The following is a 23892-nucleotide window of genomic DNA, read 5'->3' as shown; positions in this document are numbered from 1 at the left end:
TTCCCTACCTTTAACGAAATTTGGACGAAACTGCCGAGCTCCGAACACGCATTTTCCGAACGAGCAACGCATTTGCCGAACGAAATTGAGCGGGCGGTCGTGCGTGAAATGCGTCCACAAAGCGTCAGAATCGTTGCTACTGGATCGATAACGAAATTTCGTCCAAATTTCGTCCAAATTTCGTTGCTACTCGATCGATAACGAACTTTCGTTGGAAAACGAAATTGACGGAGGCGTTTCTTATTGCGCGTACTGTACGTACTCATCGTGTGCGCTCCGCGCATATTCCATTTCTGCAATATTCTCAGATTCTGAGCTTGCAACATGCTAAAATTTCAAGTTGTGGACCACCCTGGGGATGTAATGTACAGTACATTGTATGCTGCATTTTTCCATCAAAATGATATTGCTTACAAATTTGTATTTAAACAAAGGCAGCTACAATGTAGCCCTAGTCAGCCATAGAAACTGTGAAATATTAAATGAGCAAATGTTGAACTCTCCATTTTTGTCAATGTTACATCCGTCAGTACACTGGTTACTGAGCATCAGGGAATGATTTTCCTGGTATCGCATCGCAATTCGCTATGCATTTTTATACTACTGCTACACAAACTAACTTTTGTGTAGCAGTTTTCTTCCATAGAAGTGTATAGAATACTATTTAAAATATTATTCATCAGCTGAAATTGCTAATCAAATTTGAGTTGGAAAATTATTCCCTTGAGCGTAAGGATTGAAATCTTCAATTTGTCATTAGGTATCAAGTGTAGGATCAATAGATCATAGACAGAATATATGGCCTAGGTGAATTTGATATCAGACATTTCACATGAAACTTAATGTCTAGTGATACCATTCGGATGTAAGGCAAATGCACAGTTGATCAACTTTCAGTGTGACATGTTAACTCATTGAGGACGACCTGATTTTGCGAGGACGTGCATTTCCCATAGACACCTGCCTGAGTATACGTGGGAATAGTCTTCAATGGGTTAATGTACAAAATTGTATGTTGTTTGTTTGTTTTTATACAGCAAAGGTCATTGTACCATTCCTGCACCGTATGCCAATGTGTTTAAAATTCAGCAACAAGACAAAAAGTAGTACCGGTAGATGGAGAAAATAAGGAGTTACTGTATACAGTGTGCAAACATGTACATGTACTGTACAAATACAGGGAGGCTCAATTTTGATAAACAGAGCAGCAGAGGTATCATTGGAATGAGACAAATCATTTGGAGACAGCACTTGGTATTAATCACAATTGGGTTAAAGGTACTGTTTACTTTTGGGAACAGTAATTTTAAGAATGTTCGAGTTGTCACATTTGATGCATACAATATGTGTAGGTCAGTTGTATCACAAAACATCCTGCCATATGAAAATTTTGCAATAAAGCCTATTAAAGATATAAGGAGATATCGCTATTTTTCTCATTAAACCATAACTGTAGACGGTTAGTCTAGAGACAATCTAGCTATTGTTCACAGTTTGTATATTTAACAATACTTAAGTTTGATTATACTGATTAACTTTTTTACACTGGTTGTTTCTATCCCTAACTCACATTTTAAAACTATTTTGAAGCGCTAAAGCTGGGTTTTTGTTTCATCTGCAAATGGTAAATTATGCCTTTAATCACAATCAGTTAGATGTGGCAATGATGTCATCACCTTTAATCCTGTCAGTAATGTAAACCATTGTACGAAAGAATTTTGCATTTTGCATTTTTCTAGAAAGGCAATACTCAAAACATTAAAGCAATCATAACACCTTACACTTGCAAATCTGGTCACAAACAGAAGAAACACACTAATGAAGAAAGGTTTAAATTATGTTGTGCGAAGTATATCCTACAATTGCAATTTTTAGTTTGTCACCTTGAATGAAGTTTGATTGTAATAGTGTAATAAGCAGAATGTCAAAGACCTGGGAAGAAGACGAAGGTACCTGTAGTGAAAGTTTGATGGTTTACTTTTCTTCTTTTTTTTTTCTTTCAGGCTGCCATCTGGCAGAGTTTAAACCACTATGCTTACCAGGATGCTATATTTCTTGCTGAGAGACTGTATGCAGAAGGTAAGAGCGCAGTACTTCCACCACATTTACTGTACATGTATATCAACTCTCAATCTGTAATGCCTATTATCATTTTTTATTTTACTTTCTCTTTATAAGCCAACTCCCTGGTCAAATATCAGTGATACACATTTGAGCCTCACTGCTGCAGACATTGAATATGAATTTTCTCTTTGCTCTTGTTGCATTCCCCGTTGTAGAATGAGCAAAAGTCTGACATTTTTTTCCTTTCCAAGATTCTAGCAGAAACACAGCATTTAAGTTTGTGCCAAATGGTAATTTTCTATGAATGTTCCCTTTAAGGGTAACATTTCTTCTGTTGTAATAGCCTGTCATAAAACACTTCCTGGTCACTGTTTCCATGCCAAGGAATAAATCTTATCTGATGTAATTCCCTGGAGACTTCGCTGCCCATACAGAGGAAGAAGTCCTCTGAACTTCTAGGAAATTGATTGCATTGCACAAGATTTTGGGTATGAATCAGTTGACATGCAAACACTGATGATTGACAGAGATATTTTGCAAGGCATTGTGTACTCGATCTCGGATGCATCCTGTAAGTAAGAGTGGTAGTAAAGGTAACATTATTCCCCCTGCCTTTTGAAGTCTGAAGCAAGTAGAGAGCTATATCTCTCCTTTGTTCGGCTGTAAAAATGAAAATGCTGTGGTACGTGTATCAGTTCTCTTCCATATTGCATTATCATTGCACAACTGTAATATACATTGTACTTATCACAAATTGTGAAGTAGCGTTCTTATCATTGATATGACCAAAACTGCAAAAAATGATACATTTTAAATAGATTCTGTGATTTTCCTCAAACTTCACTGATATACAATGCTGTAGAATTATATTTGTCTAATATGTCTGCATTCACTGAATTCACGATCTGAGGTGACTTTCTCTTTAAATGCTTCATTATGATTTCACGCACACGTTTTCCAATTCCCTTTGCATCGGGAGTGGTGAGTCAAAAGTGACTAATGACATGAGTTGGTTATCTGGTGCTGTGAGCCTGCCGGGCCAGGTCTGTTTTAGCAGCATGCCAATCATTAGAGACAGGAGGTGAACCTTTTTATGTTCCTCCATTGAATTCTGTGGTTTTCCTCAGATGGAAATGGAGTTTTGGTGAGGAAGCTATTATGGTTCGAGATTTTGTCGTATACTTCATGCCATCAGATTGTAAAGTTGAACATGGAAACTAGCTCAAGCATCAGTAGGTTAGGGTCAGCTTCTCTCATTAGAAATCATGCCATGGGAAATATTTATTTTTGGACATAATTTGTTCGTACTCTTCTTTTCTGGCAAAAAAGAGGGGCAAATCTTGACATGTTGAAAATTCACTATTTGCTTGCGTCTACATGAATGTTCATTCATCTTGCTTGTTAATTGTGATTTGTATCACTTTAGTACTGAGACACTCCCAACAATTACACAGTATGAAATGAAATGATTGACAGATTCTTAGAGAGAATCTGTTCCCATAGTATTGAAATACATATAATATTCTCAATAACTCTTTATCAAAGAGAAAACCTGAAAATATGAAATGCTGTGTTTTGAAACTTGTTCTTGTGTGTTGTCTATTGCACATAATCTTGTCAGAAATATGCAAAACCTTAAGACATGTCTTGGGGTCATGTTCGTATTCATGCTATGGACAGGAAGTCGCTATATTATGGAAATGCAAGCTTTTGCTGAAATGCCCCCCCCCTTATTCATGTTCCGTGTCTGTGCCTGCTACCAGTGTTGACACTTGTGTTGTGGTTTGGCTTGTGTGTGTCCCACCAGTTGGCTCAGACGAGGGCCTCTTTCTCCTAGCGACGTGCTACTACCGATCAGGCCAGCCGATGAGTGCCTACACGCTGCTGCGCACTAAGGGCTGCCCCACCCCCCAGTGCCGGTTCCTCATGGCCCGCTGCTGCCTCGATATGGAGAAGTGAGTATGATGGCGCCTCCTATGTGATGCTGCCTCCTATGTGATGCTCGAGATAGAGCTTTGAGGAACTGAATGCGCTGCATGTTTTCTTGTAGAATCCCATTTTCATTTTACATTTTAATGGAATAATGTTCGATATTTGATGAATCATTTAACTGTTTCAACTGTTAGATTCAAATAATATTGTACTCAATTAGTTTGTTCAATTTACTTTGCACAACATTTATGTATGAAAAGAAATTCAGAAATGAAATCAATCAATCAATCAATCAATCGATCGATCGATCGATCGATCGATTTACTTAGTGTAGGTTGGAAGTTAAATCTTGCCTGCATTCAGAGGAATATAATGTGATATAACTGGTACTCTTGTTCTGCTTGGTACTGTTATGATTGTGTGCTTAATCTCATGAGATTGCTGGTATGTTTTTTTTTGTTTTTTTGTTTTTTTTGTTTTGTTTTAATCAGGATGGCTTTGGCCATAGCGTTAAGCTACACTGTATGGCATTCTCTATATCACAATGTACAATGGATACATCAAGGTCTTGCAGAGTATGACTTACCCATTAATGTACACTGTACTGTGTCAGCTTTGATATAAAGCATGTTTTGATGCACAAATAATACATCAAAATGTACAATCCCAACACACATTATACAACTTTCCCACTTTGTGTGCACAATGGACATGCCTATTTAGCCTTTGCAAAGTTTGTACTGTACAGGACAAGCAGCACTCATGGTGCCTTACTGTAAGCATTGTTCAGTATAGAAAAAGAATTTTCATACATGTGTACATTGAAAGCATAGTGTAGTTACTGCAATGATTACCTTCGAACAATGTTTGGAGAATAGATGTTTTTTTTGAAAGAAAGGTCGGTGGAATGGATGTATAATATACATGAGTGGTCTTTATCAATAAACTTTAAAAGTTTTGTGAAATACATGTTTTGTAAACAAAAAGTGATATAGTGGCAAATAGAATGTGTGCTTTGATTTTTTTTTCTTTTACCTCAGGGTATTTTGTGACTCAGTACTGCAAAGCTCTTTTGCATTGAATTCTTTGAGTATTATTCATTGTCTTAATGTGATGGGACAGACACACACACACAAAAAGTTAATTTTAGGGAAGCAATTTTATCCATGATATATCTAAAGCCCGCTGCACACTATACGACTCACGACTATGTGACTGACAGACTTTGGATCTGAAATAAACAACCTTCTTTATTCTGAGGCTATTGTGATTTATTTTGGATCCAAAGTCTGTCAGTCGTATGGTCGTGAGTCCTATAGTGTGCGGCGGGCGTAAGAGACAACCCAATCAGGTTAAGACAATGCCCCAAGAAAGTAAACTTTTGAACTTCTCCTCAAGTTAAAGACTAAGCCTAAGGTTTTAATTTGCAAAATACTCGCAAAAGTGTGGAGAGTGCTGTGCATATCGTAATGAATATGTACAAGAATTGGTAAACACATACAATCATGAGTGTTGCATACATGGTGTTTTGTTACCGGGCAGTCATGGATAAATCAGCAATCTATTTGAGACAATACTAGTAGCTTAGTGTTACTTGAAGACAGGAAAGCTGCAATCCCATGAACACTGTTGACATAGGGCAGTGGTATCTTAAAGGATGGATGCTATGGGTGCAAAGATACTGGTGTGTTGGGTAGAGGCCCAGGGGAAGTCATGTTGGGCCTACCAAGAAGATTAGGTGGTGTCACAGAGTGGCCTCTTGCTGACTTTGTGACCAAGCCATCCTTACTTCACTAGTGTGAAGTGGGCTAGGGTGATTTTACATGGCCATTTGAAAAAAAAAGAAAAAGGAAAAGCTAGACTAGAGTTCAAAGGTCAAGACTGAGCATCAACTTGATTGTCTCTTTTCCTGTTGTCGCCAGGCTGGCAGATTGCGAGACAGCTCTAACAGGATCGTCCATTCTCAAACCTCATTCGTGTGAAGACATCGTCAGTGACTTTAAGGAGTCGGCACCCTTCGCCTTATCAGTACTCGGCAAAGTATGCAGGTAAAGCTCTAGCTCGTGCTGCACATTCATCCTGTACACTTCATCTGTATGCCTGCTTTTTCAGAAATGTTGAATTTTAATCATTTAGATACCACTAAATGCCAGGTACGTTTGAAATATAAATGTTTCATAATATTACTCTAGCAATACTTACGAATATTCATAAGTCAAGTTGATGCAGCATGTACACTGTATTGTTCTTTATTTTTCACCCCTAGAATAGATAGGGAGTGGCTTGAGCTTTATTAATAAGAGCCTCACTTGGGCTACCCCTCCAAAAAAGGGATAAATTGGAATCAGATAAGACCAGTTTATATTACACACACCTTCAAGGAGGTTGATGGCTAACTCTGTTTGTTTACATGTTTAAGATGGATGACTGTGCATGTATTATAACTCAGTGTAAAACATGTCTTAGCTTTTAGTTTAGAAAAGGGATTATATCAAAAGTGGGTGATGTGAAAATTCATTTCAGCATCCGGTAGCCATGATTAAAAATAAGATCTTGTGTTTGTAGATGTCTTGATGTTATCTGCTGTCTCCCTCTGTCTATCTGACTTTCACACTCTCTCTCTCTGACAGCAACACTGAAAGGTTATCTAGATCAGCGGAGGCCCACAAGCTAGCGTTGAAACACAACCCCTTCCTATGGTCATCATTTGAGGCTCTGTGTGATCTGGGTAGGTAGTGCATTTTATGCACTTGTCTAACCGATTCCTGTGGATAATACGCTAAAGTATCTGGTCTTTCAGAAACCTTGTAATTTGGATTAGAAGCATCATTTTGCTGCAAATATTTGCCATTAGTTAAATGGTTTTTGACAGAACATAGCCTAAAGTGGCACGCATTAGCTTCAAGTAAATGTGTCTTCCCCATTTGTTTTATTTTTCAATTCAATATGATAGAAATTAAACCTTCACGATTGCATAAAAGATGCCTTGTGAAATTGATCGACTCTGATATTACCAAGCAAATGATGGTAACAATCTTGTGGGGGATGTGACTGAATTAGAAAGGTATTGTAGTCTGGGGCAGAACCGTGATAACAATGAAAAGTGAGCAAAAAAATAAATAAAAACAATGCGGTCATTAACAGGGCTAATATGGTAAAGGAGTCTAAAACAGTTCTCAAATGTGATTTTTATTTTTGTGATGATGACCTTAATGTGCTTCAACAGGTGAAAAAGTGGAACCAGAGAAGATCTTCCACCTGGCCTCGACACCAACCAACACGTCAGTGAGCCAGCAGGAGTCCTATCCCATCCTAGATACAGAGAACATGGGCACCGGGCACCTCAACACAGCACCTGATGTCACCCCTATACAGGCAGAAACGCCGCAGGTACTCACTTATCTGCAGAAGCAGTACATTGTGTAAAGCTTGTGAGGGGAATTCACTGCAAAAAGAAAGTTTCCTTTTTTTTGTAGGGAGGGGGGAGGATGTTTGTGTGATTCTGTGAGTGTGATTGCATTAATACTTTTGTATCAATACTGAAAGGCATTGCGACTCTCTTTGATATCAGGCAAAATCAAGGACATTGTGACTGATTGAATGTCCATATAAAATCACTCTTTGTGATGCTGATGAAATATTTAATGTGGAGTGCAAACATCATATTCTTTGTCAATGTCCTCAGTTCTTGTAGAGGTCATGTTCAGTGCTCAGAGAGCGGATATAGTTGTAGATACATAGAAATATAAGTTTTCATTCAGCTTGGTGGAGGTGCAAAGGGTATGCATGGAGAACAGGTAAAGGAGAAATGTGAGGTAGATGTGATTTGGTTATGTACGTATTGTACAAATCTATATTTAATGTTGTTAACCTATCCATCTTTAGGACCAACTGATCACGCAGCTGTCTGGTATAAGACCCCTCCCGCTGACCACGCCCGACTTTGGGGGTGACCTGGGCAGCACCCCAGACTCGGGGATGAGCCCCTTCACGGTGCCGGCTGCACCCCTGTCTTCCAGGCAATCCCAGGCCCAGTCACGGGTCAGCAGACTTCACCTCAACTCAACCTCTTCTCCCTACAGCCCACTCTCACCGAGGTATGTCATAAGCTTCCATCTCGTAAATTCCCCTCTGAAAAAAAAAAATAAAAAAAAAATTCTCCATGAGCTGCACTTTGGCAATTTTTTTCTCCTTTCCCTTCTCAACCCTACCCCCCCCCCAAAAAAAAAAAACAACAACAAAAAGAGAGTAAAAAGGAAAGCATACAATACTCATGGAAGAATGCCAGTATTGTTATGATATCCTTGAAATGCAACTCCGTAAATCTTGAACAAGTCTAACATTTGTAGTTACACAAACTGATGCATTGAAGCGTCACTCACATAATCTGTTTTGTTTTGAAATCACTCTACAGTGTCAGATTTCTTCAGGTTTTGACTTACGAATTTGGCTTTTATAAATGATTTCCTTGAAGCATTTGCATGGAACTGGGTGTAACCCCCCTATCTGTTGTACATGCAAGTTAAAAGAGCATGGCATTAACTCAGTATTTTCACCATTTCTTGCCTTTTGCATTTTATGCAGCTTTGGGATATTACCACTAGATACACCGAGTCCTACCCAGGGGAGTACACCATCTTTTGCTGGAGAAAACACCTTATCAGATCCTAAAGCTCCCATGAGAAGGGTGAGTACATGTATAGAAGGTCATCACCTTTTGTTTATTTGAATGCTCGGTAACAATGATTTCCCCTCCCCTCAGCTCGCTATATTGATATTTTTTTGTGATATCCATTGTCCAACGAAAAATCAGTATCCAAATTTGTACGACTATACAGAACACTTTTTCAGCAATTTTGGCTTTCAAATAGTGTACTCCAGTAACGTCAGCAAGGGTTTGCACCATACCCCACCAGGAGTCTCAAGGGGGACCTAGTGGTCACTCTTACAATGACTTACTAGTACTTAGCATACATGACCCATCTCCACAAAAGCCAGATAAACATGGCTAACATTATTTTGCAGATTTCAAAATTTCCTCACTTTTTTTAACAATCTACCATAGTGATGCATAACTTTTTTCTTTCCCATTATGGCCATAAAGCTAACCATAAACTATAATATGAAAGTAGACAACCATACACACTGTTTTGAGACAGTTAGCTTTGAATAATGAATGCCATAAAGTCTACTGGAGATAGGCAATCCACGCACAATGGGTTGAGTCAAGATGCCTTGTAGGATTTTTTTCGTAAAATCAGAAATATCCCCCCAAAATTTTCCTTACAGTTCAAGACCATGGAATTTCGATGATAGGTACGATTGTAGTTAAAGATACCAAACCATTAATGTATCAGCAAATATGATATTTTTTGTTTTGCTGCCAAATCACCTTGCTTCATGTTTTTCTCAGCTGTTAATATTTGCTCTTTTTTTAAGGTATTGTGGTACAGTCATGTGAAAAGATCTTCCTGGTTAAAGCGCTTGACATCTTTGTTAGCATCTCCTGTCTAACATAGTGTGCAAAACTCCATCATTTCTTTCTCTGGTTCCAACTGTCATCGTCCGTGTTTTGACTTTGTTGTCGTTGATGTGTTTGTTTCTGAAAAGGGCGTGGCGAGGAGAGGTCCCCAGAGCACCAAGCCGCCTGTATTCAGCCAATCAGGAAACAGTAGTAATACCAAAGACCCCGCCCTCATGTCAATACAGCAGAGTCCCGTCCCCTCCGGGTGAGTTTGGTTTCTGAAACTTATGGAAACAGAGTGTTGATACATATCTCAATATAATCTAGTTTCCAGTGGTTGGAAGTAAAATGATCAAATTTTTTAGACTAATCACTCCCATAACTATCCTCAAAGATACAAATAGTATGGGGAGACGTGGATGGCCCGATTGAACAAATTTTCATTTACTGCCCACCAGTGTACATTGAAAACCATGAATAGCGCCTGTCAGCAAATATGTGCATTGAAGCGTACTCTCATTGTTAATGGTCGACTACAGTTGAGATTCTTTAGCTGTGTGTATACTTACATAGGGATCAGTGACAAAGCTGTACATTATTTATTACAGGTATTCTCAAATATATCCCAGCCGGGCCAGCTTTCCCATGCCAATGTATCTCCATGGTACTTGGTCTTTAGAAAATAAGCAAAACATGCTTAACCCTGTCACTGCCATTTGCTCCTGTGCTACTTGAGATGTTAATAGTAGTTAACAAAATTGAAGTCCAGAGAGGTTACTGTAAAAGTGGAGATTTGTACACATTTTGCACAACAGGAATCATATGTGAAGCTTTTTGTTCGTTGTGTGTAATATTATTTTATATATTTGATCTCACGGTAGGTATATTGCAGGGGTATAGCTTTTATGTTGTTTGTAGTTTTCTTCACTTTCGATAGTCCGATAGCATTGGTGACTTGCTGTTGTAATGTGGACAAATAACCTCTTACAATACTAATAGTATGTGCTGCCAAAGCCGTCACTACTAACCGCTGTGGCAGCTGTGAGCTGTTTAAAGTGCTCGCTCAATGGTGTTGACTGTCCACAAAATTAAAAACATGCGAAACTCATCTTTCCCTGCAGAGCGCAAAAAAAAAAAAACAACCCAAAAAAACAAAAAACATACTCATGAAAATTTCTGCATTTACAATAACAGAGTCTGCAGTCTGATGTCTGGCTATGGACTCCTCCTTTCTGAAACATGAGCCTTGACTTGCATAATCAGATATTTACTCAGTCCTTGCGTGGTTGTTATTGTGGTTTTAACATTGTAGCAGACAAGCTTAGATCAACTAGAGAGACATTTGTACACCACTGTTAAATTCTGTGAATGTTTTGGCAGCCGAACATGTGCAGGAAAATTGATGTTGTTGCATCGTTCATGTTTCTCTCACCAGCGCCCCAGTTCAACTCCTCTTTCCGTCGGCCCATGGGGTGCGGAGGAGCTCCAGGCTATACAGCAATGCTAACTCTGTGAAAGTGAGTACCTCGTTCCAACTGTAAACTAAGCACCCTTTACTCCTACTAACCTAAGTTGACCTTTTATGTTAACGAACACAGTTACACATTGTTCGGTTATAACGAAATTTCGATATAACGAAAGAAAACTGCTGCTCTCGAGGACATTGTTATAACAGGAGTCCATTTTAGCAGTTGTACTTGATGAAATCGAGTGTCATAATTGATTTTGTATCAGTATCAAAGCTGCAGTCGATATCAACTCAAAGTGAATGTCGGGTAATGATTGGTAATTCCCACCAGTTTCCAGTTCCAGATTTTAAACCAAAACAAAATTTTATCCATCAGGAAAATACCAGTGCCACCACAAAGACCACCTCAAATCGAACGAAGACCGGCGTCTCCAAAGTGCAGAAGGGAAAGGCGCGGGCGCGGACGACCAGGAGCTCGACGATCACCAAGCCTCCAGACTCCGACGACATCACCAAGATGGACAACCAGAAATCCAATGAGCTGAACAAGGCAAACAGTGCTGCTGCCAATTTGCAGCTGCAGCAGATAGCGGATCTACAGAAATCCTCAGCAGGTATGTACACTTGATATGAAAGTAAAATTATATCGAGTTGCGAGTGTCCCAGCCATCTTGCGATTTCTTTACGACCAAGTTTATGTGATGGGCTGTAAAAAGAAAATGGTGCATATTTCTAGTTGTCGGTTGAGAATGAGAAGGGCATTAAGTTGTCTCGAACACTATGGGTTTAGTGGCAACTTAACGCCCGTATCGTTCTCACCCGACTATTAGTTACATCTTGTGCATATCTTTGTCTTTGTGTCAACGTAATTTTTACATTTCGTTTTCTGCAAGAAAATGCTCTTAAAGTCGGGTACAGATTTCTCTAAATGGATTGATAGATGGTTCTTAAAACTTTCCCTCGTTCTTGTTGAAAGTAAACTGGCTGCATTCTGTTCTTAATGCTGCAGGAGCACCATTTTACTGTGCTTTTATCAATCTTCCTTTGATATAACCAATCCTCCAACACTATATTATATCCAACTAGTAATGCTATTGTCATCAATCTTCTTTTGCAAGATAGCACTGATTGTTATGAAAATCCGTATCGATTACTATGTCACATTTTGGATTATAATCTTTGTGGTCAGAAACTGTTGTGCAATTCAGTTTCAGATAGCAATGCAAAATGAGAATGTCACAGTAAGCATTACCAAGGTCGTAATTGTCTTATCCCTACAGAGGGCCTCCTTCGTCTCCTGCGCGACATCGGAAAGGCGTACCTGGCCCTGAGTCGTTACGACCTCAAGAAGGCCATTGACCTCTTCAAAGCCCTGCCTCCCCAGCACTATAACACTGCCTGGGTGCTGTGCCAGGTCGGCAAAGCGTTCTTTGAGTTAGCTCAGTACCACAAGGTGTGTAGACAGATTTGAGGTTTCATAGTAAGAGCAGAGTATGCCTTCTAGTGTTAAATTGCCTATTCCTGTGTAGGTTTAGTAGCAACTGTATAAGCTGTTAATTCTCATGTACAGATATTTTCGTGAATGAGAAGGTCACAGACATTTTCACGAGATGTTATTTTTGCAATGTTACACCAAAGCTATCATAAGTGCCCTATTACCCTAGCATATGGCGACATTTTCACGTGTTGTTAATTTCGTGGTCCAACAGTGATTCGCGAAATTCGCGAAAAGTATAAAATCCTCACAAAAGTAACAGTTTAATACAGTACTATAAAACAAGGAATGTTCGCGTGCATTTTAATTTCGCGAATTTCGCGAGCGCCAAGATTCGCGAAATTAAAATTCACGCGAAATTTCTTGTCTACACCATATGCATTGAACACCAGTGGCAATTCTTGAAAATTTCATGCCACAAAAAAGGCTGTCGGCTCCAATTCGCGAAAATGTTGTGCCGCGACTATATCATGTTTTACAGTATTCATTTTCTTATAGTCATGTGACAGTAAGCCAGTGCTGAATAAGAAAACAGAGGAAAGGGATTCATTTGTACACAAGTATCCAAGAGTATCCCCCTTCTGTTCTTTCTCATATCACTGTAAGGGAATTCTCCACCGTAGAGAAATGCATTGCTTTCTTTTCATGTCTGTTGGATTTGTTCCCTGCTGTCTAATCTTTTCTATTTTTGTGTCCATACTGTGCACTGTGCTGTACTCCTTCAAGTCTTTGATGTACATGTACACCTTAGCGTCTAATTCAAAGTTGTACCTATAGCCTAGTAGGTGTAAGACTTACAGAGTCATCATGATCGCTATGTTAAGAAGGACGTGTTAAACACTTTGAACATGAAATTTGATGTCATTTGATGAGAGTTGCAAAACATTATGGCCTTGGAAGAATTCTTTTTGTAGGGATGGGGTCACATCTCAAGTATATTTTACCTATTATGTTGTAATTCTTTCCAATGTTAAGAACAAAATGACTATTTGGGAATGCATGTACCACGTCCGTCAGAGGATGTACAGGAATCATCTTTGTGTTTCCTTCTTTGCACATGAAAAATGTGCGCGATGTAAAGGCGGAGACGATATTTTCCGAAGTGCGTCGGTTAGAGCCCCACCATCTGGGCAGCATGGAGATCTACTCCACCGCTCTGTGGCACCTACAGAAGGAGACGGCACTGTCGGCCCTGGCCCAGGAGCTGACCGACTTCAACCCAGAGTCTTCCCAGGTACCTAACGGGCCAACCTATCACCAGGGCGCTTTAAATCCACTTATTCACTTGCCCTGAGAAAACTATAAGCTCACTGTAGTGCATAGTACCGTGACTGTGTACTTGCTTGTTCAAAAGTTGAGCCACCTTTTCCCACATACCCTTTTGGTCAAACAGAAGAGACAGCTTTTGCAGTGCCCTTATGGTGATGATAATTACTACTGTAAACGAGGGGAATTTCACATTGCCATACATTTTTTGCACACCATGTACAAGTGGATGGAAATACACACGCATAAATATTTTGTTCAATTTATGAACGTTCTGTGCATCGTTGTGTGCTGGATTTGCACTTCAATCACAGGACATTGTGCCTGTGCAAATCTCCATTTCTTTACTCCAGCTCTTTTTTCTTTTTCTTTTTCTTTTTTTGACAAAATTTTGGTATTGCTTGTATTTTGCTGAAACCCTACTGTGATTTTCTACAAAATTTATGAGTAATAGCAGTAAAAAAAAAATCATCTTAAATAGTAGACTACCAGGAGAGAGAGAAAGAGAAATTGTTATTATTTGTAGTAGTTATTTAAAAAAAAAAGTCACACAAAAGAGCATTTATTGCTTTAACTTAGGCAGAAACCATTTCAAGGTGCGCAGGGAAAAATCAAAACAAAATAAGACAAAAACAAAGATCTGTAGCAGTGGTTGTATAAGTAGATTTGCCTCTCAGCACAGTATAGCTTAGATATGAAATGAAATGAGATTTATTTACCAAACAAACAAACAAACAAACAAACAAACAAACATCGTCAACAAAGTCACAACAATTAATAGTTAAGATATAGTTTGGCAAAAAAGAACTGGCAATAGCGTGCAGGCTAGTCGAGGCCAGTCCTTTCTTCTTCTTCTTCGTATATACCGTCCAACACCCCTTAGTAGGGGCCAACCGGACAGGGGGTGCGCTGGTGTTAAAGTTGCGCGGAGAGAGAAGTGTGGGGTTTAGTTCCTTTGCTCCTGGATGTATTGTAGGGTTGCTGCTTTAAAAGAGTCCTTGCTTGCGATGTTAGAAACTGTTGATGGGAGTGAGTTCCAGTCTGTGATTGTTCTTGGAACAAACGAGTATTTATAACAGTTTTTGTTCGTGGCGATTGGGATGAAGCTTGTAGTGGATGATATAGATATGTGATCACTGTGTGTGCTTGTCCATTCCCCAGGCCTGGTGTACTGCAGGAAACTGCTTCAGCTTGCAGAAGGAACACGAGACTGCCATCAAGTTTTTCCAGAGAGCAATACAGGTAACCTTACAAGAGAGCCGCCATGTGTTTGTTAATGTGCGTCCGTATGTGTGCATGTATGTGTGTATTACTCTGTCTGTCTTTAATTTTTTTTTTTTTTTGCTACCGCTTAGGGAAATTTGTTGTTGTTTTTTTTTTTTGTTGCAATTATATATGTTTTTCTCTATGAGGGGACTGCATTCTACAAGCTCTGCTTTTTAGCAGTCCCCTCCATTTCCAGCAATATTGTTAATGCATTTACCACAGTGACGTAACAGTTATTTGTATCTCTGTTGATAATTTACCTGTATCTCTTTTACAATGTTATTCTGTTCATCGCATTGTGGTACTGATTTCATGACGTCTGTGTATATGAGCCTTTCTTTGTCTTTCTAATTATTTTTTTGTTGGAGGTGAAATAAATCAACTTGAACTTGAACTTGAACCTGCTACCCCAGGGCCATAGATGTGTTCTGGATTCAGTCTCCTTTCATTATCATTTCATATGTGAAATCATTCTTGAATTCCTCTATCACAGTGCAATATTTATCAGTGTTCAACTTGAATGAACAGAATCAAAGCAAACAAACAGAATAATGTATAGGATTCAGTAAATGTGAAACATGAAATAGAATATGAGAAACAAAAGTTTTACATGCCATCGTGAAAAGTGATATTACTTGCTTTCACATATGTGTGTATGATTGACTTGCACAGAAACCATCACTACAATTTAAACTTTGTTTGTACTTCATTGCTACATTGAGAGAAGAAATTCTTTGTTGTTCAATATTTATGAAAGTTTCTGTTCAAAATGAATGACTGAAAGGCAGTTTAGGTTCTTGACGTGTAAGATAGTCCTGTAAACTTCCAAGAATGGATTATGGTGAGCCGATAAAATCTGTGATGATTTCATGGTGTAAATGTCTTGTCGTCAGGTCAACCCCAAATTTGCCTATGCCTACACATTACTTGGCCATGAGTATGTGGCGACGGAGGAGCTGGACAGGGCGATGGCATGCTTTAGGAATGCAATCAGGATCAGCCCAAGGCATTACAATGCATGGTGAGTTTCTTTCGGGTTTTTCAGAGCCATCTCATTTCCTCGCAAAGTCTAAAAAGTATCATCATGGATATTTGTGAAAGAATTTTCCACAGGAAGCCTCAGTGCTGAATTGAGCAGTCATTAAAAGACTTTATATGAGCAGTGAAAAGTGAATTGAATTGGAACAATACTGAAAATGTCGACTTTTTTTTTTTGCATTTGCCATATATTTAGTGAGTCTGATTTTTCACAAATTGGGACTTCCGGACATTTTCTTGAGTGCTTAAATTCATGGTTATATTGTACAGCTGTGGTCGGAGAAATTGGTCTCATTCATTCATGTCCAGGAAGAAGTGCATGCATAACTTCACACAGTGGGCATGCCACGACTTTGGCCTTCTAAACTATATTTTCATGCACCTTGTACATATATGATGTACTGCATACCTGTACATGTACACATGCATGTTGCATTCATGTCGAGATCAGAGTTGATATCTTATGTTTTCATGTTTTGTTTAATTCGCAAATACTGTAAAAGTGGTTTCTTTCGCAGTGGTTTTATTTTTGCGCTTTGAGGTTGAATGGCGAAGTTAACATCACGCGATAATGTTTTGAAAAGTCGCGCGAAATTAACCACGCAAGGAAATGTTTTGATCTCGTTGCTTGTTACAACGCTGTAGTATTGCGCACATGCACACACGAAGATTCCGCGCATTGAGTGTATTGATGGTCAACACACACACAGCGATACCGCGCAATGTACTAGTAGGTACAGGCATGTTACAAAGTACTCGAGAGACGGGATTTCAGGTAAGCCTGCATTTAATTTTAATTTCTATGTAATAAATAAAAGAATAATTGGACTATAGTTTGGGTTTTCATGTGCAAAATAAAACAGTTTTTGCCGACTGTGAATTCACAGATTTTGCTGACTGCAAATTTAAACACACGCAAAAAAGTCCACACCGATGGAAGCCGCAAAAGTATCTGTACGCGAAAGAAACCACTTATATAGTAGTGTGTGACTTGCAATCTTGAAAAATTAAAACCCTGCAAAGTATATGGCATGTAAAGAATAATGTGTTCGAGTACTAAATACTGTGTGGCTTTCTCGCTATTTCCCGTATTTGAAAAGGACAAACTGCAGTTTGGATACCCATTTGTTGTGAAGTGAGAGCAACCAAGTCTCGCCGATTCTGCAGGAAACTGCCAGAAAAGCGGGAGATTTTCCTCACGCCCTGACAATAGAACACAGAAGCCTCCCTGATTTTGGGTACAACTTCCTGATTGTGCTCAGGAATCTCCCCAAGGTTGATGTGGGGAATGTTGGCAGCCCTGTGATGTCGTTGATACATTCAACTAGAGGGAAATCTGTTTCTCAGATGAATAGAATTTCCATCCCCAATTCCTCACTTCCATATTACAAACCTAGCACAATTCGGTGACATTATAACTGTATTTAGAATATCGTGGGTTTTACACAAAAGATATAAGTTTCATATTTATGGAGAGATCCCAATATCCAAATATCTGTGTGTTGACACTGTCTTATTTACTCAGTGTGTTGCGAATCGAGAAAATGAATGAAAAATTATATTGATGCAATGCAGCAGGTAGCAGTGAAATTCATAGCAGCCTGTGTCAATTCTGTGTGCAGCAAAGGTCTAAAGTATTAGTGTGTGCAAAGTTGGCAGTAGTGTGGGACAGGCAAATATATTTTTTGAGTTGATTCCAAAACTACATGCAGCTAGCAGTACAATATATAGCAACCTTGTGTCAGTGCAGCGAAGGTCTAAAGTATTAGTGTGTGCAAAGTTAACAATAGTGTGGGACAGACGAATACATTTTTTGAGTTGATTCCAAAACTACTGGTCAGCAACCTAGAACACCTTGAGTTGACCCCCCCCCCCCCCCCCCCCACACACACACACAACAAAGACAATGCATCATGTGATTGGGTTTGTTTACATACTGTGATATTTCAGTTTTTATTATCACAAGACTTGAAACCAAAACTTTGCGGCTATCCCATGATTGTACACACAGTCTTCAAACGATGGAGGAGAGATTTCACCTGCTGTGCCTCATTAAGAGTTGGTTTGAGCTTGAGTGAACTAAGCTTGAGTGAACATCGCGGAGGTTGCTAGGAGCGTACCTTCTATTGTCCAATGGTGAAAACTGTCTTGCTTCCCCTTGATAATGATAGCATTGGCAGGAAAACTTTGAAGGAGGTTTTCTCGAAACGCTGATTTCTTAAACCACTTGACATGCGCTAATAAAAATCATCGATATATCCGCAACCAAGTACTTTCATGAGTCATGTTATATATGACATTAAAGTGGAAGAGTAAGGGAATAATGTCATGTTATTTTTAGAAACTTGTCCTCCCCCAACTTTCGGATCCTTTTGTTGCAGCGAGCCACAAATTGTGTACAGCTTTATCATTGATCTCTATGTAAATTCACACACACACAGCCGAAGAATCTTGATTGAAATCAACCACTACCGATGAGCGTATGCTGCAATGCACATATTTGCTGACCGGAGCTTTTTGTGGTTTTCAAATGTATCCCACTGGGCAGCAAATGAATTGGGTCAGTCATGAATCCCACCGGGTCAATAAATTTTTAAACTGCATGGGTCATGATAACTTAATCCTGACGTCGTGTGTCAATCCCTCTCTGTGACTACACCTTAGGTACGGGACTGGTATGATCTACTACAAGCAGGAGAAGTTTGCCCTGGCCGAGATGCACTACAGTAAAGCCCTGGCCATCAACCCACAGAGCTCTGTACTACTTGTTCACATCAGCGTGGTGAGTAACAAGCCCACTTCACGCTGAAAAAAAAAAGCAACCCTCACAAGCACAGACCAGTTGTATGGCTATTTAAAAAGTATGGAATAATGTCATGTTTATTTTGATAGCTCAAATTAACCCAGAAGTTGAACATGAAATGAGATTCGGGAAGAAAAAGGACACAGCACGCAAATGTAATAAACAGGTTTTGCAATGAGTTTGACCATAAAACACACAAGTAGGAAAAGATTAATGGCTGAAAAATCAAAATGAACTTATGACTCCACATACTAAGTAGTATCTGAATGGTTTGTTAACATGTATTTGTCTTGCATCATGCACTGATTAGTTTTGTAGTCATCACCAGAAAGAAAGGAGTACCATCCCTGACTATGATGTGACTCAACTCAACTCAACTCAACTTACCTACTGTGGCTCTTATCCCTCCCCATTCCTAATCTTTTATCTAATCCTCATCCTCCCCCTACCTCCACCCTGACCCTCTTCCTCTCCTACCCCGAACTGCTGACCGTGATCCTCTCCCTTCCCCTGACTCATCTTCCCCCTTCCTCGACAACCAACTTTCATCCTCCCCTACCCCACCCCTGACCCTCATCCTCCCCCTACCCCAACACCATACCCTCGTCCTCCCTTCAACCTGACCCCCATCCCCCTACCCCCACCCCTGACCCTCATCCTCCCCTACTCCCAACCCCCTACTGTCATCCTCCCCTACCCCCTACCCCCTACCCTCATCCTCCCCTACCCCTATCCCGACCCCCTATCTTCATCTTCCTCCAACACTCATCCTCTCCCTACTCCTGTCCACTGACCCTCATCCTCATCCTTCCTCCACCAAACTCTCACGCTAACCACCCTCATATTCTTCAAACCTCCTCATACCTTGTCCTGCCCCAACCCTTGTCCTTCCCCTGCCCTGACCCCTGACCCTATCCAGGTCCAGCATGCCATGCACAAATCCGAGCAGGCGCTAGCGACCCTGGCCAAGGCCATCCGACTGGATGCCAGCAATCCTCTTTGCAGATTCCACCGGGCCTCAATACTCTTTGCAACAGAGAAATACCAGGTATGCTGTTAATATTTGCCAAGAGTGGTTGGTAGGATCTTAATTTTTAATTCCCTCTTTTTTTGGGGGGGGGGGAAGAATTGTTTTCAAGCAGATTGATTGAAGTACCCTTTGTCATGTCAAATTCATTTTGTCAGCTAAACATTAATGAGTGAGAAAAAGATGACAGCATAAACAAAAAACAAAACAAAACAACAAGAAGTTGTCAGAATTTCAATAATTCAATTAACTGTCAAGTCTCTCCTAGTGCTTTGAAGAAAGAGAAAGTGCTTGGAAAAACATCACTTCCATTGTTGAAGGTTAAACATTGTGTCGGTATGGCATTGCTATCACATCTTTATGACCATGTACGGTGCACCCGTTGCATCCCTTAGTCAATGATTCCCTAATACCCCTTTCCCGCTGGCCGTCTCGGTGAACCTCTCGATGAAAGTTTCAGTGCTGTCGTTTCACACTGCTCTCGGTGAAACTTTCCCCTAGACGGGTTTTCTGCTCGCAACGTGGGTGATCTTATGTACTTGAGTTTGTTGTGCATCTGCGATTTGGTTTTTTCGATCCCATGTTCGGCAAGTTTTCGGAGGAGGGACTTGTACGCGGCAGCGTCAGCCGACGTCCCGCTCAGTTCTTCGTTCACTGCTGCCTCGCTACGTAATGGAAGTAACAGTCTCTCTTCGTCTTTGGTCCACGCTCCAGCCATTTGCAAAATTCCCTCAAATTTCAACAGCACAAAACGTCAACGGATTTCTCCTGCACACTGTAAACCCAGCACTTGACGAGAAAAGCACAAAATACGAAAAAATCAAGCAAGAGGCGGACTGTATCAGACTTTACTGGAAGAGTTAAGAGCTAGACACTAGAGGAAGACGAAGAAGGAGGAAGTATCAAATCGATCAAGTACACTGTAAACCTATATCAGCTTTGTATACACGGCGTGCTAATTAAACAATACAATGCACAGCACGATGCAAAACAATGCCGTCGCACTGTGAACGCCACATTGCACACGAAACGACATACTATGTAGTGTCGTGTGTATGTTTACAAACACGAATTACTAGTACCCTGTACTTGGGAGGTCGAGTGCGCGCTAGCTAGCTGAAAACGTGTGCATGACCAGAAACAAAACATGACCTTTGACATAATCTGCATATTTTCCCCGGTGTTTCACCGAGACAACCTTTCACGCTGGGCGCTCTCGGTAAACCACCGGGTGATTTCCCGTTGAACTATCGGTGTTTACCCAGGACGCTTCTTGGGTAAAAATTGCCCAAAATTTCATCGGTGTTTCACCTAGGCTTCCCCTAGGTTTCAACCGAGAGACCTTTCACACTGCGGGGTTCCCCGGGTGCCCCCAGGTGCCCCCGGGGAAGATTTTCTTCAGCGGGAAAGGGGTATAAGTCGCATGTAGTTGAAACCACCTAGGGTCTTGTGGCACTGGCCACAGCTGTCGTGGGAATCTATGGACATCATGGGCATCACCCTGCTACTGTCGGTGGCACGACATTTGCTCTTGCCACAATTTACTCTGGTCTTATTTTGTCTGTAGACTTAGGATTAGGGTTAGGGTTGTGATAGGGTTTTATGTTTAGTGTGAGTTTGATGTTAGGATTAAGGATAGGGTTATTTTTGTGGGTAGAATCTATATTTGACTTAGCATGCAGATATTTCATGTGAGCGATTGTCGCAGGAGAAAATTTTATGGAATCGCTCTGCCATACTTCCAGGATGCCTTGAAAGAGCTGGAGGAGTTGAAGCAGATGACACCATCAGAATCCCTTGTCTACTTCCTTATAGGAAAGGTGAGCAGTTTACTTTGTGAATATCGAATGTTGATGTATATTTATGATGTATATTTATTATTGGTGTTCATGTGTGTGTGTGTGTATGTGTGAGTTTGTTTCTGTAATAAAGTTGGTGCTGGTACTAACTAACATTATTTCATCATATGTGCTGATCCACTTGACTGCATTGCCACGCCTTTCTCAGTTGACGCTGCACTGCAGTAGAATTTGTCTTTCTTATTGACATCCTTCAAATACATTTTAAAGTGTTATTAGTTTCAGGGCATGGTTATGCTTAATGAGAAGAACCGATACTACAGGACATGCACGTGGGAATGGGAAACTTACAAATCACTTGAGACACCCACTCCCCAGTTTCAGAAGATGGGATACCTTTGCTATGTTTGACTTGATTGCAACATATCTTCTCATCCCCCCCCCCCCCCCCCCCCCCCCATCCTAGGTCTACAAGAAGTTGGGCCAGACCCACCAGGCACTGGCCAACTTCTCCTGGGCCCTGGACCTGGACCCCAAGGGGGCCAATAGTCAGATCAAGGAGGCCCTGGACAAACACTACCTGCCGGAGGACGATGAGCCAGCAGTGACTGCATTGGCTCAGGTGGACTCTACCAGTCAGGGTGAGGACTGGCAGTGAGGATGATGATGGGGCTGATGATGATGATGATGATGACGACGACGACGATGATGATGATCGTGGATAGTTATTGTGGTGATGGCGAAGATGATGATGATGATAGGCAGTTATTGTATTGATGGTGAATATCATGGTGATTATGGTGGTGATGAAGGTAATAATGACGATAGATGTTATGAGTGTGGTGATGGTGGTGATGACGACGATGATGATGTTGCTTATAGCTGAAATGATGATGATCAGACGTTATGGGTGTGATGATGATTATGATGATTGTAATGATGATGATGATGATGATCAGATGTTTTATGTGTGATGCTAATGGTCTTGATAAATTTTATGGGTATGATGGGTGATGATGATATACAGATATTAGAATGATGATGGTGATGAAGTTGATCATAATGCTAGTGATAATGCTGGTAGTGGTGGTGATTGTTGTGATAATGATGATTAGCAATAGTGAGGAATATTGTGGTAGTGATGCCGGTGACTAGTGATCTTGATTGTAATAGTGTTAGGTGGTGTTGGTGATAGGGCTGGTAATGATGATGATTATGGTTGCGATGGTGGTAATTATGATTAGCCCATGATTCAGAATAGAGAAGTCCAGATAAGAGAGGGCCTGATAATTGAGGTCAGACTGTATTTGAAAGAAATTTTTTTATTTGTTGTTGGTGGATAAATGGAATGCTTCGGAGAGAATCTATTTTCTTCCTAACCCCATCTTCCATCGTGTTGTTGGCTCTTCCCCTTGCTCAGGCCCTGCGGATGACTCCGACATGCCGGGTGATGTATCCAGGGACAGTCTTCTGGAGGGAGAGGACATGCAGCTGCAGGCTAACGAGAGTGACGAGAGCTTATGATCCCCGCCCAGCACGTTTCTCATAGCATGGGACTATTGTGAGCCAAAGTAATTACTGACAAAGTGGCCTGCACAGATCTCCAGTGAGATTGGACTGTCATAGCTGTTGTTGCACCTGCGTATGGGGAAACTGACTCTGAGTGGTTTCCCAACATAGTATTCCCTATGTGGGACTGTTACGAAATCTCATTGACGTCATTAGAGTTCTAACCTGTAATTCTCACCAAGAAGTGATCATGGAAACCAACTATCCTTGTAGTGATATCTAGAGAAGAAAAAAAATATGGCATTTCTTTAAATGTGATGTGAAAGAAATAACATACTCTACCTTGTAAGCCAATGTTTCAACCAGGTCTTGATGTAGACTATACTGCAGAATGAATTACTTTACTTACTAAAGTCAGGTCCATGGTTATTTTGTCAGCTTGAAAGACTTTGCCAAAAAGAAGATTGTGTTGTGCTTTGGACCCGAGGGGCAAGGATATCTCAGTTTTAAGTCCTCATTCATTCATGTTATGTGTTGGTCCACTTTCAGTTCATGTGTCTGTGGTGCGTGTGTGTGTGTGTCTTTGTGCATTTGTTGACTCTTTGTCTGCCATGTTGGCATGCCCGACTCGGTTGACAGCTTGTCAACTTTAGTCTATTTTGCTCAAATGCACAAGCACGCACAACCTGCTTGATAAATTCCACCATGCCACCCTACACTGACAGCATCACAGCCGTAGCTTTGTTATTAGATTTTTATCG

The 23892-nt window shown here is 40.4% G+C and overlaps 1 protein-coding gene across 1 annotated transcript in view; it reads left to right on the top strand.

Annotated features, from left to right (window-relative positions):
• LOC139718488 (cell division cycle protein 27 homolog) overlaps positions 1 to 23146 on the top strand; it is a 33888-nt gene extending 10742 nt beyond the window's left edge. Inside the window, exons 2-20 of the mRNA XM_071629961.1 lie at positions 2004 to 2079; positions 3872 to 4019; positions 5919 to 6044; positions 6627 to 6724; positions 7223 to 7386; positions 7882 to 8093; positions 8581 to 8683; positions 9607 to 9725; positions 10896 to 10977; positions 11305 to 11542; positions 12209 to 12381; positions 13505 to 13657; positions 14851 to 14931; positions 15849 to 15976; positions 18658 to 18775; positions 19716 to 19844; positions 21569 to 21643; positions 22089 to 22263; positions 23043 to 23146. Coding sequence (XP_071486062.1) covers positions 2004 to 2079; positions 3872 to 4019; positions 5919 to 6044; positions 6627 to 6724; positions 7223 to 7386; positions 7882 to 8093; positions 8581 to 8683; positions 9607 to 9725; positions 10896 to 10977; positions 11305 to 11542; positions 12209 to 12381; positions 13505 to 13657; positions 14851 to 14931; positions 15849 to 15976; positions 18658 to 18775; positions 19716 to 19844; positions 21569 to 21643; positions 22089 to 22263; positions 23043 to 23146 — 2502 coding nt within the window. The remainder of the gene's footprint in view (positions 1 to 2003; positions 2080 to 3871; positions 4020 to 5918; positions 6045 to 6626; positions 6725 to 7222; positions 7387 to 7881; positions 8094 to 8580; positions 8684 to 9606; positions 9726 to 10895; positions 10978 to 11304; positions 11543 to 12208; positions 12382 to 13504; positions 13658 to 14850; positions 14932 to 15848; positions 15977 to 18657; positions 18776 to 19715; positions 19845 to 21568; positions 21644 to 22088; positions 22264 to 23042) is intronic.
• Positions 23147 to 23892: the final 746 nt, after the last annotated feature.

This window comes from Diadema antillarum, unplaced genomic scaffold (assembly GCF_040938485.1).
Source record: "Diadema antillarum isolate AM-2024a unplaced genomic scaffold, OU_Dant_1.0 scf00000095, whole genome shotgun sequence".
In the NCBI taxonomy this organism is placed as follows: Eukaryota; Metazoa; Echinodermata; class Echinoidea; order Diadematoida; family Diadematidae; genus Diadema; species Diadema antillarum.
This window is presented reverse-complemented; position numbering and strand designations above follow the sequence as displayed.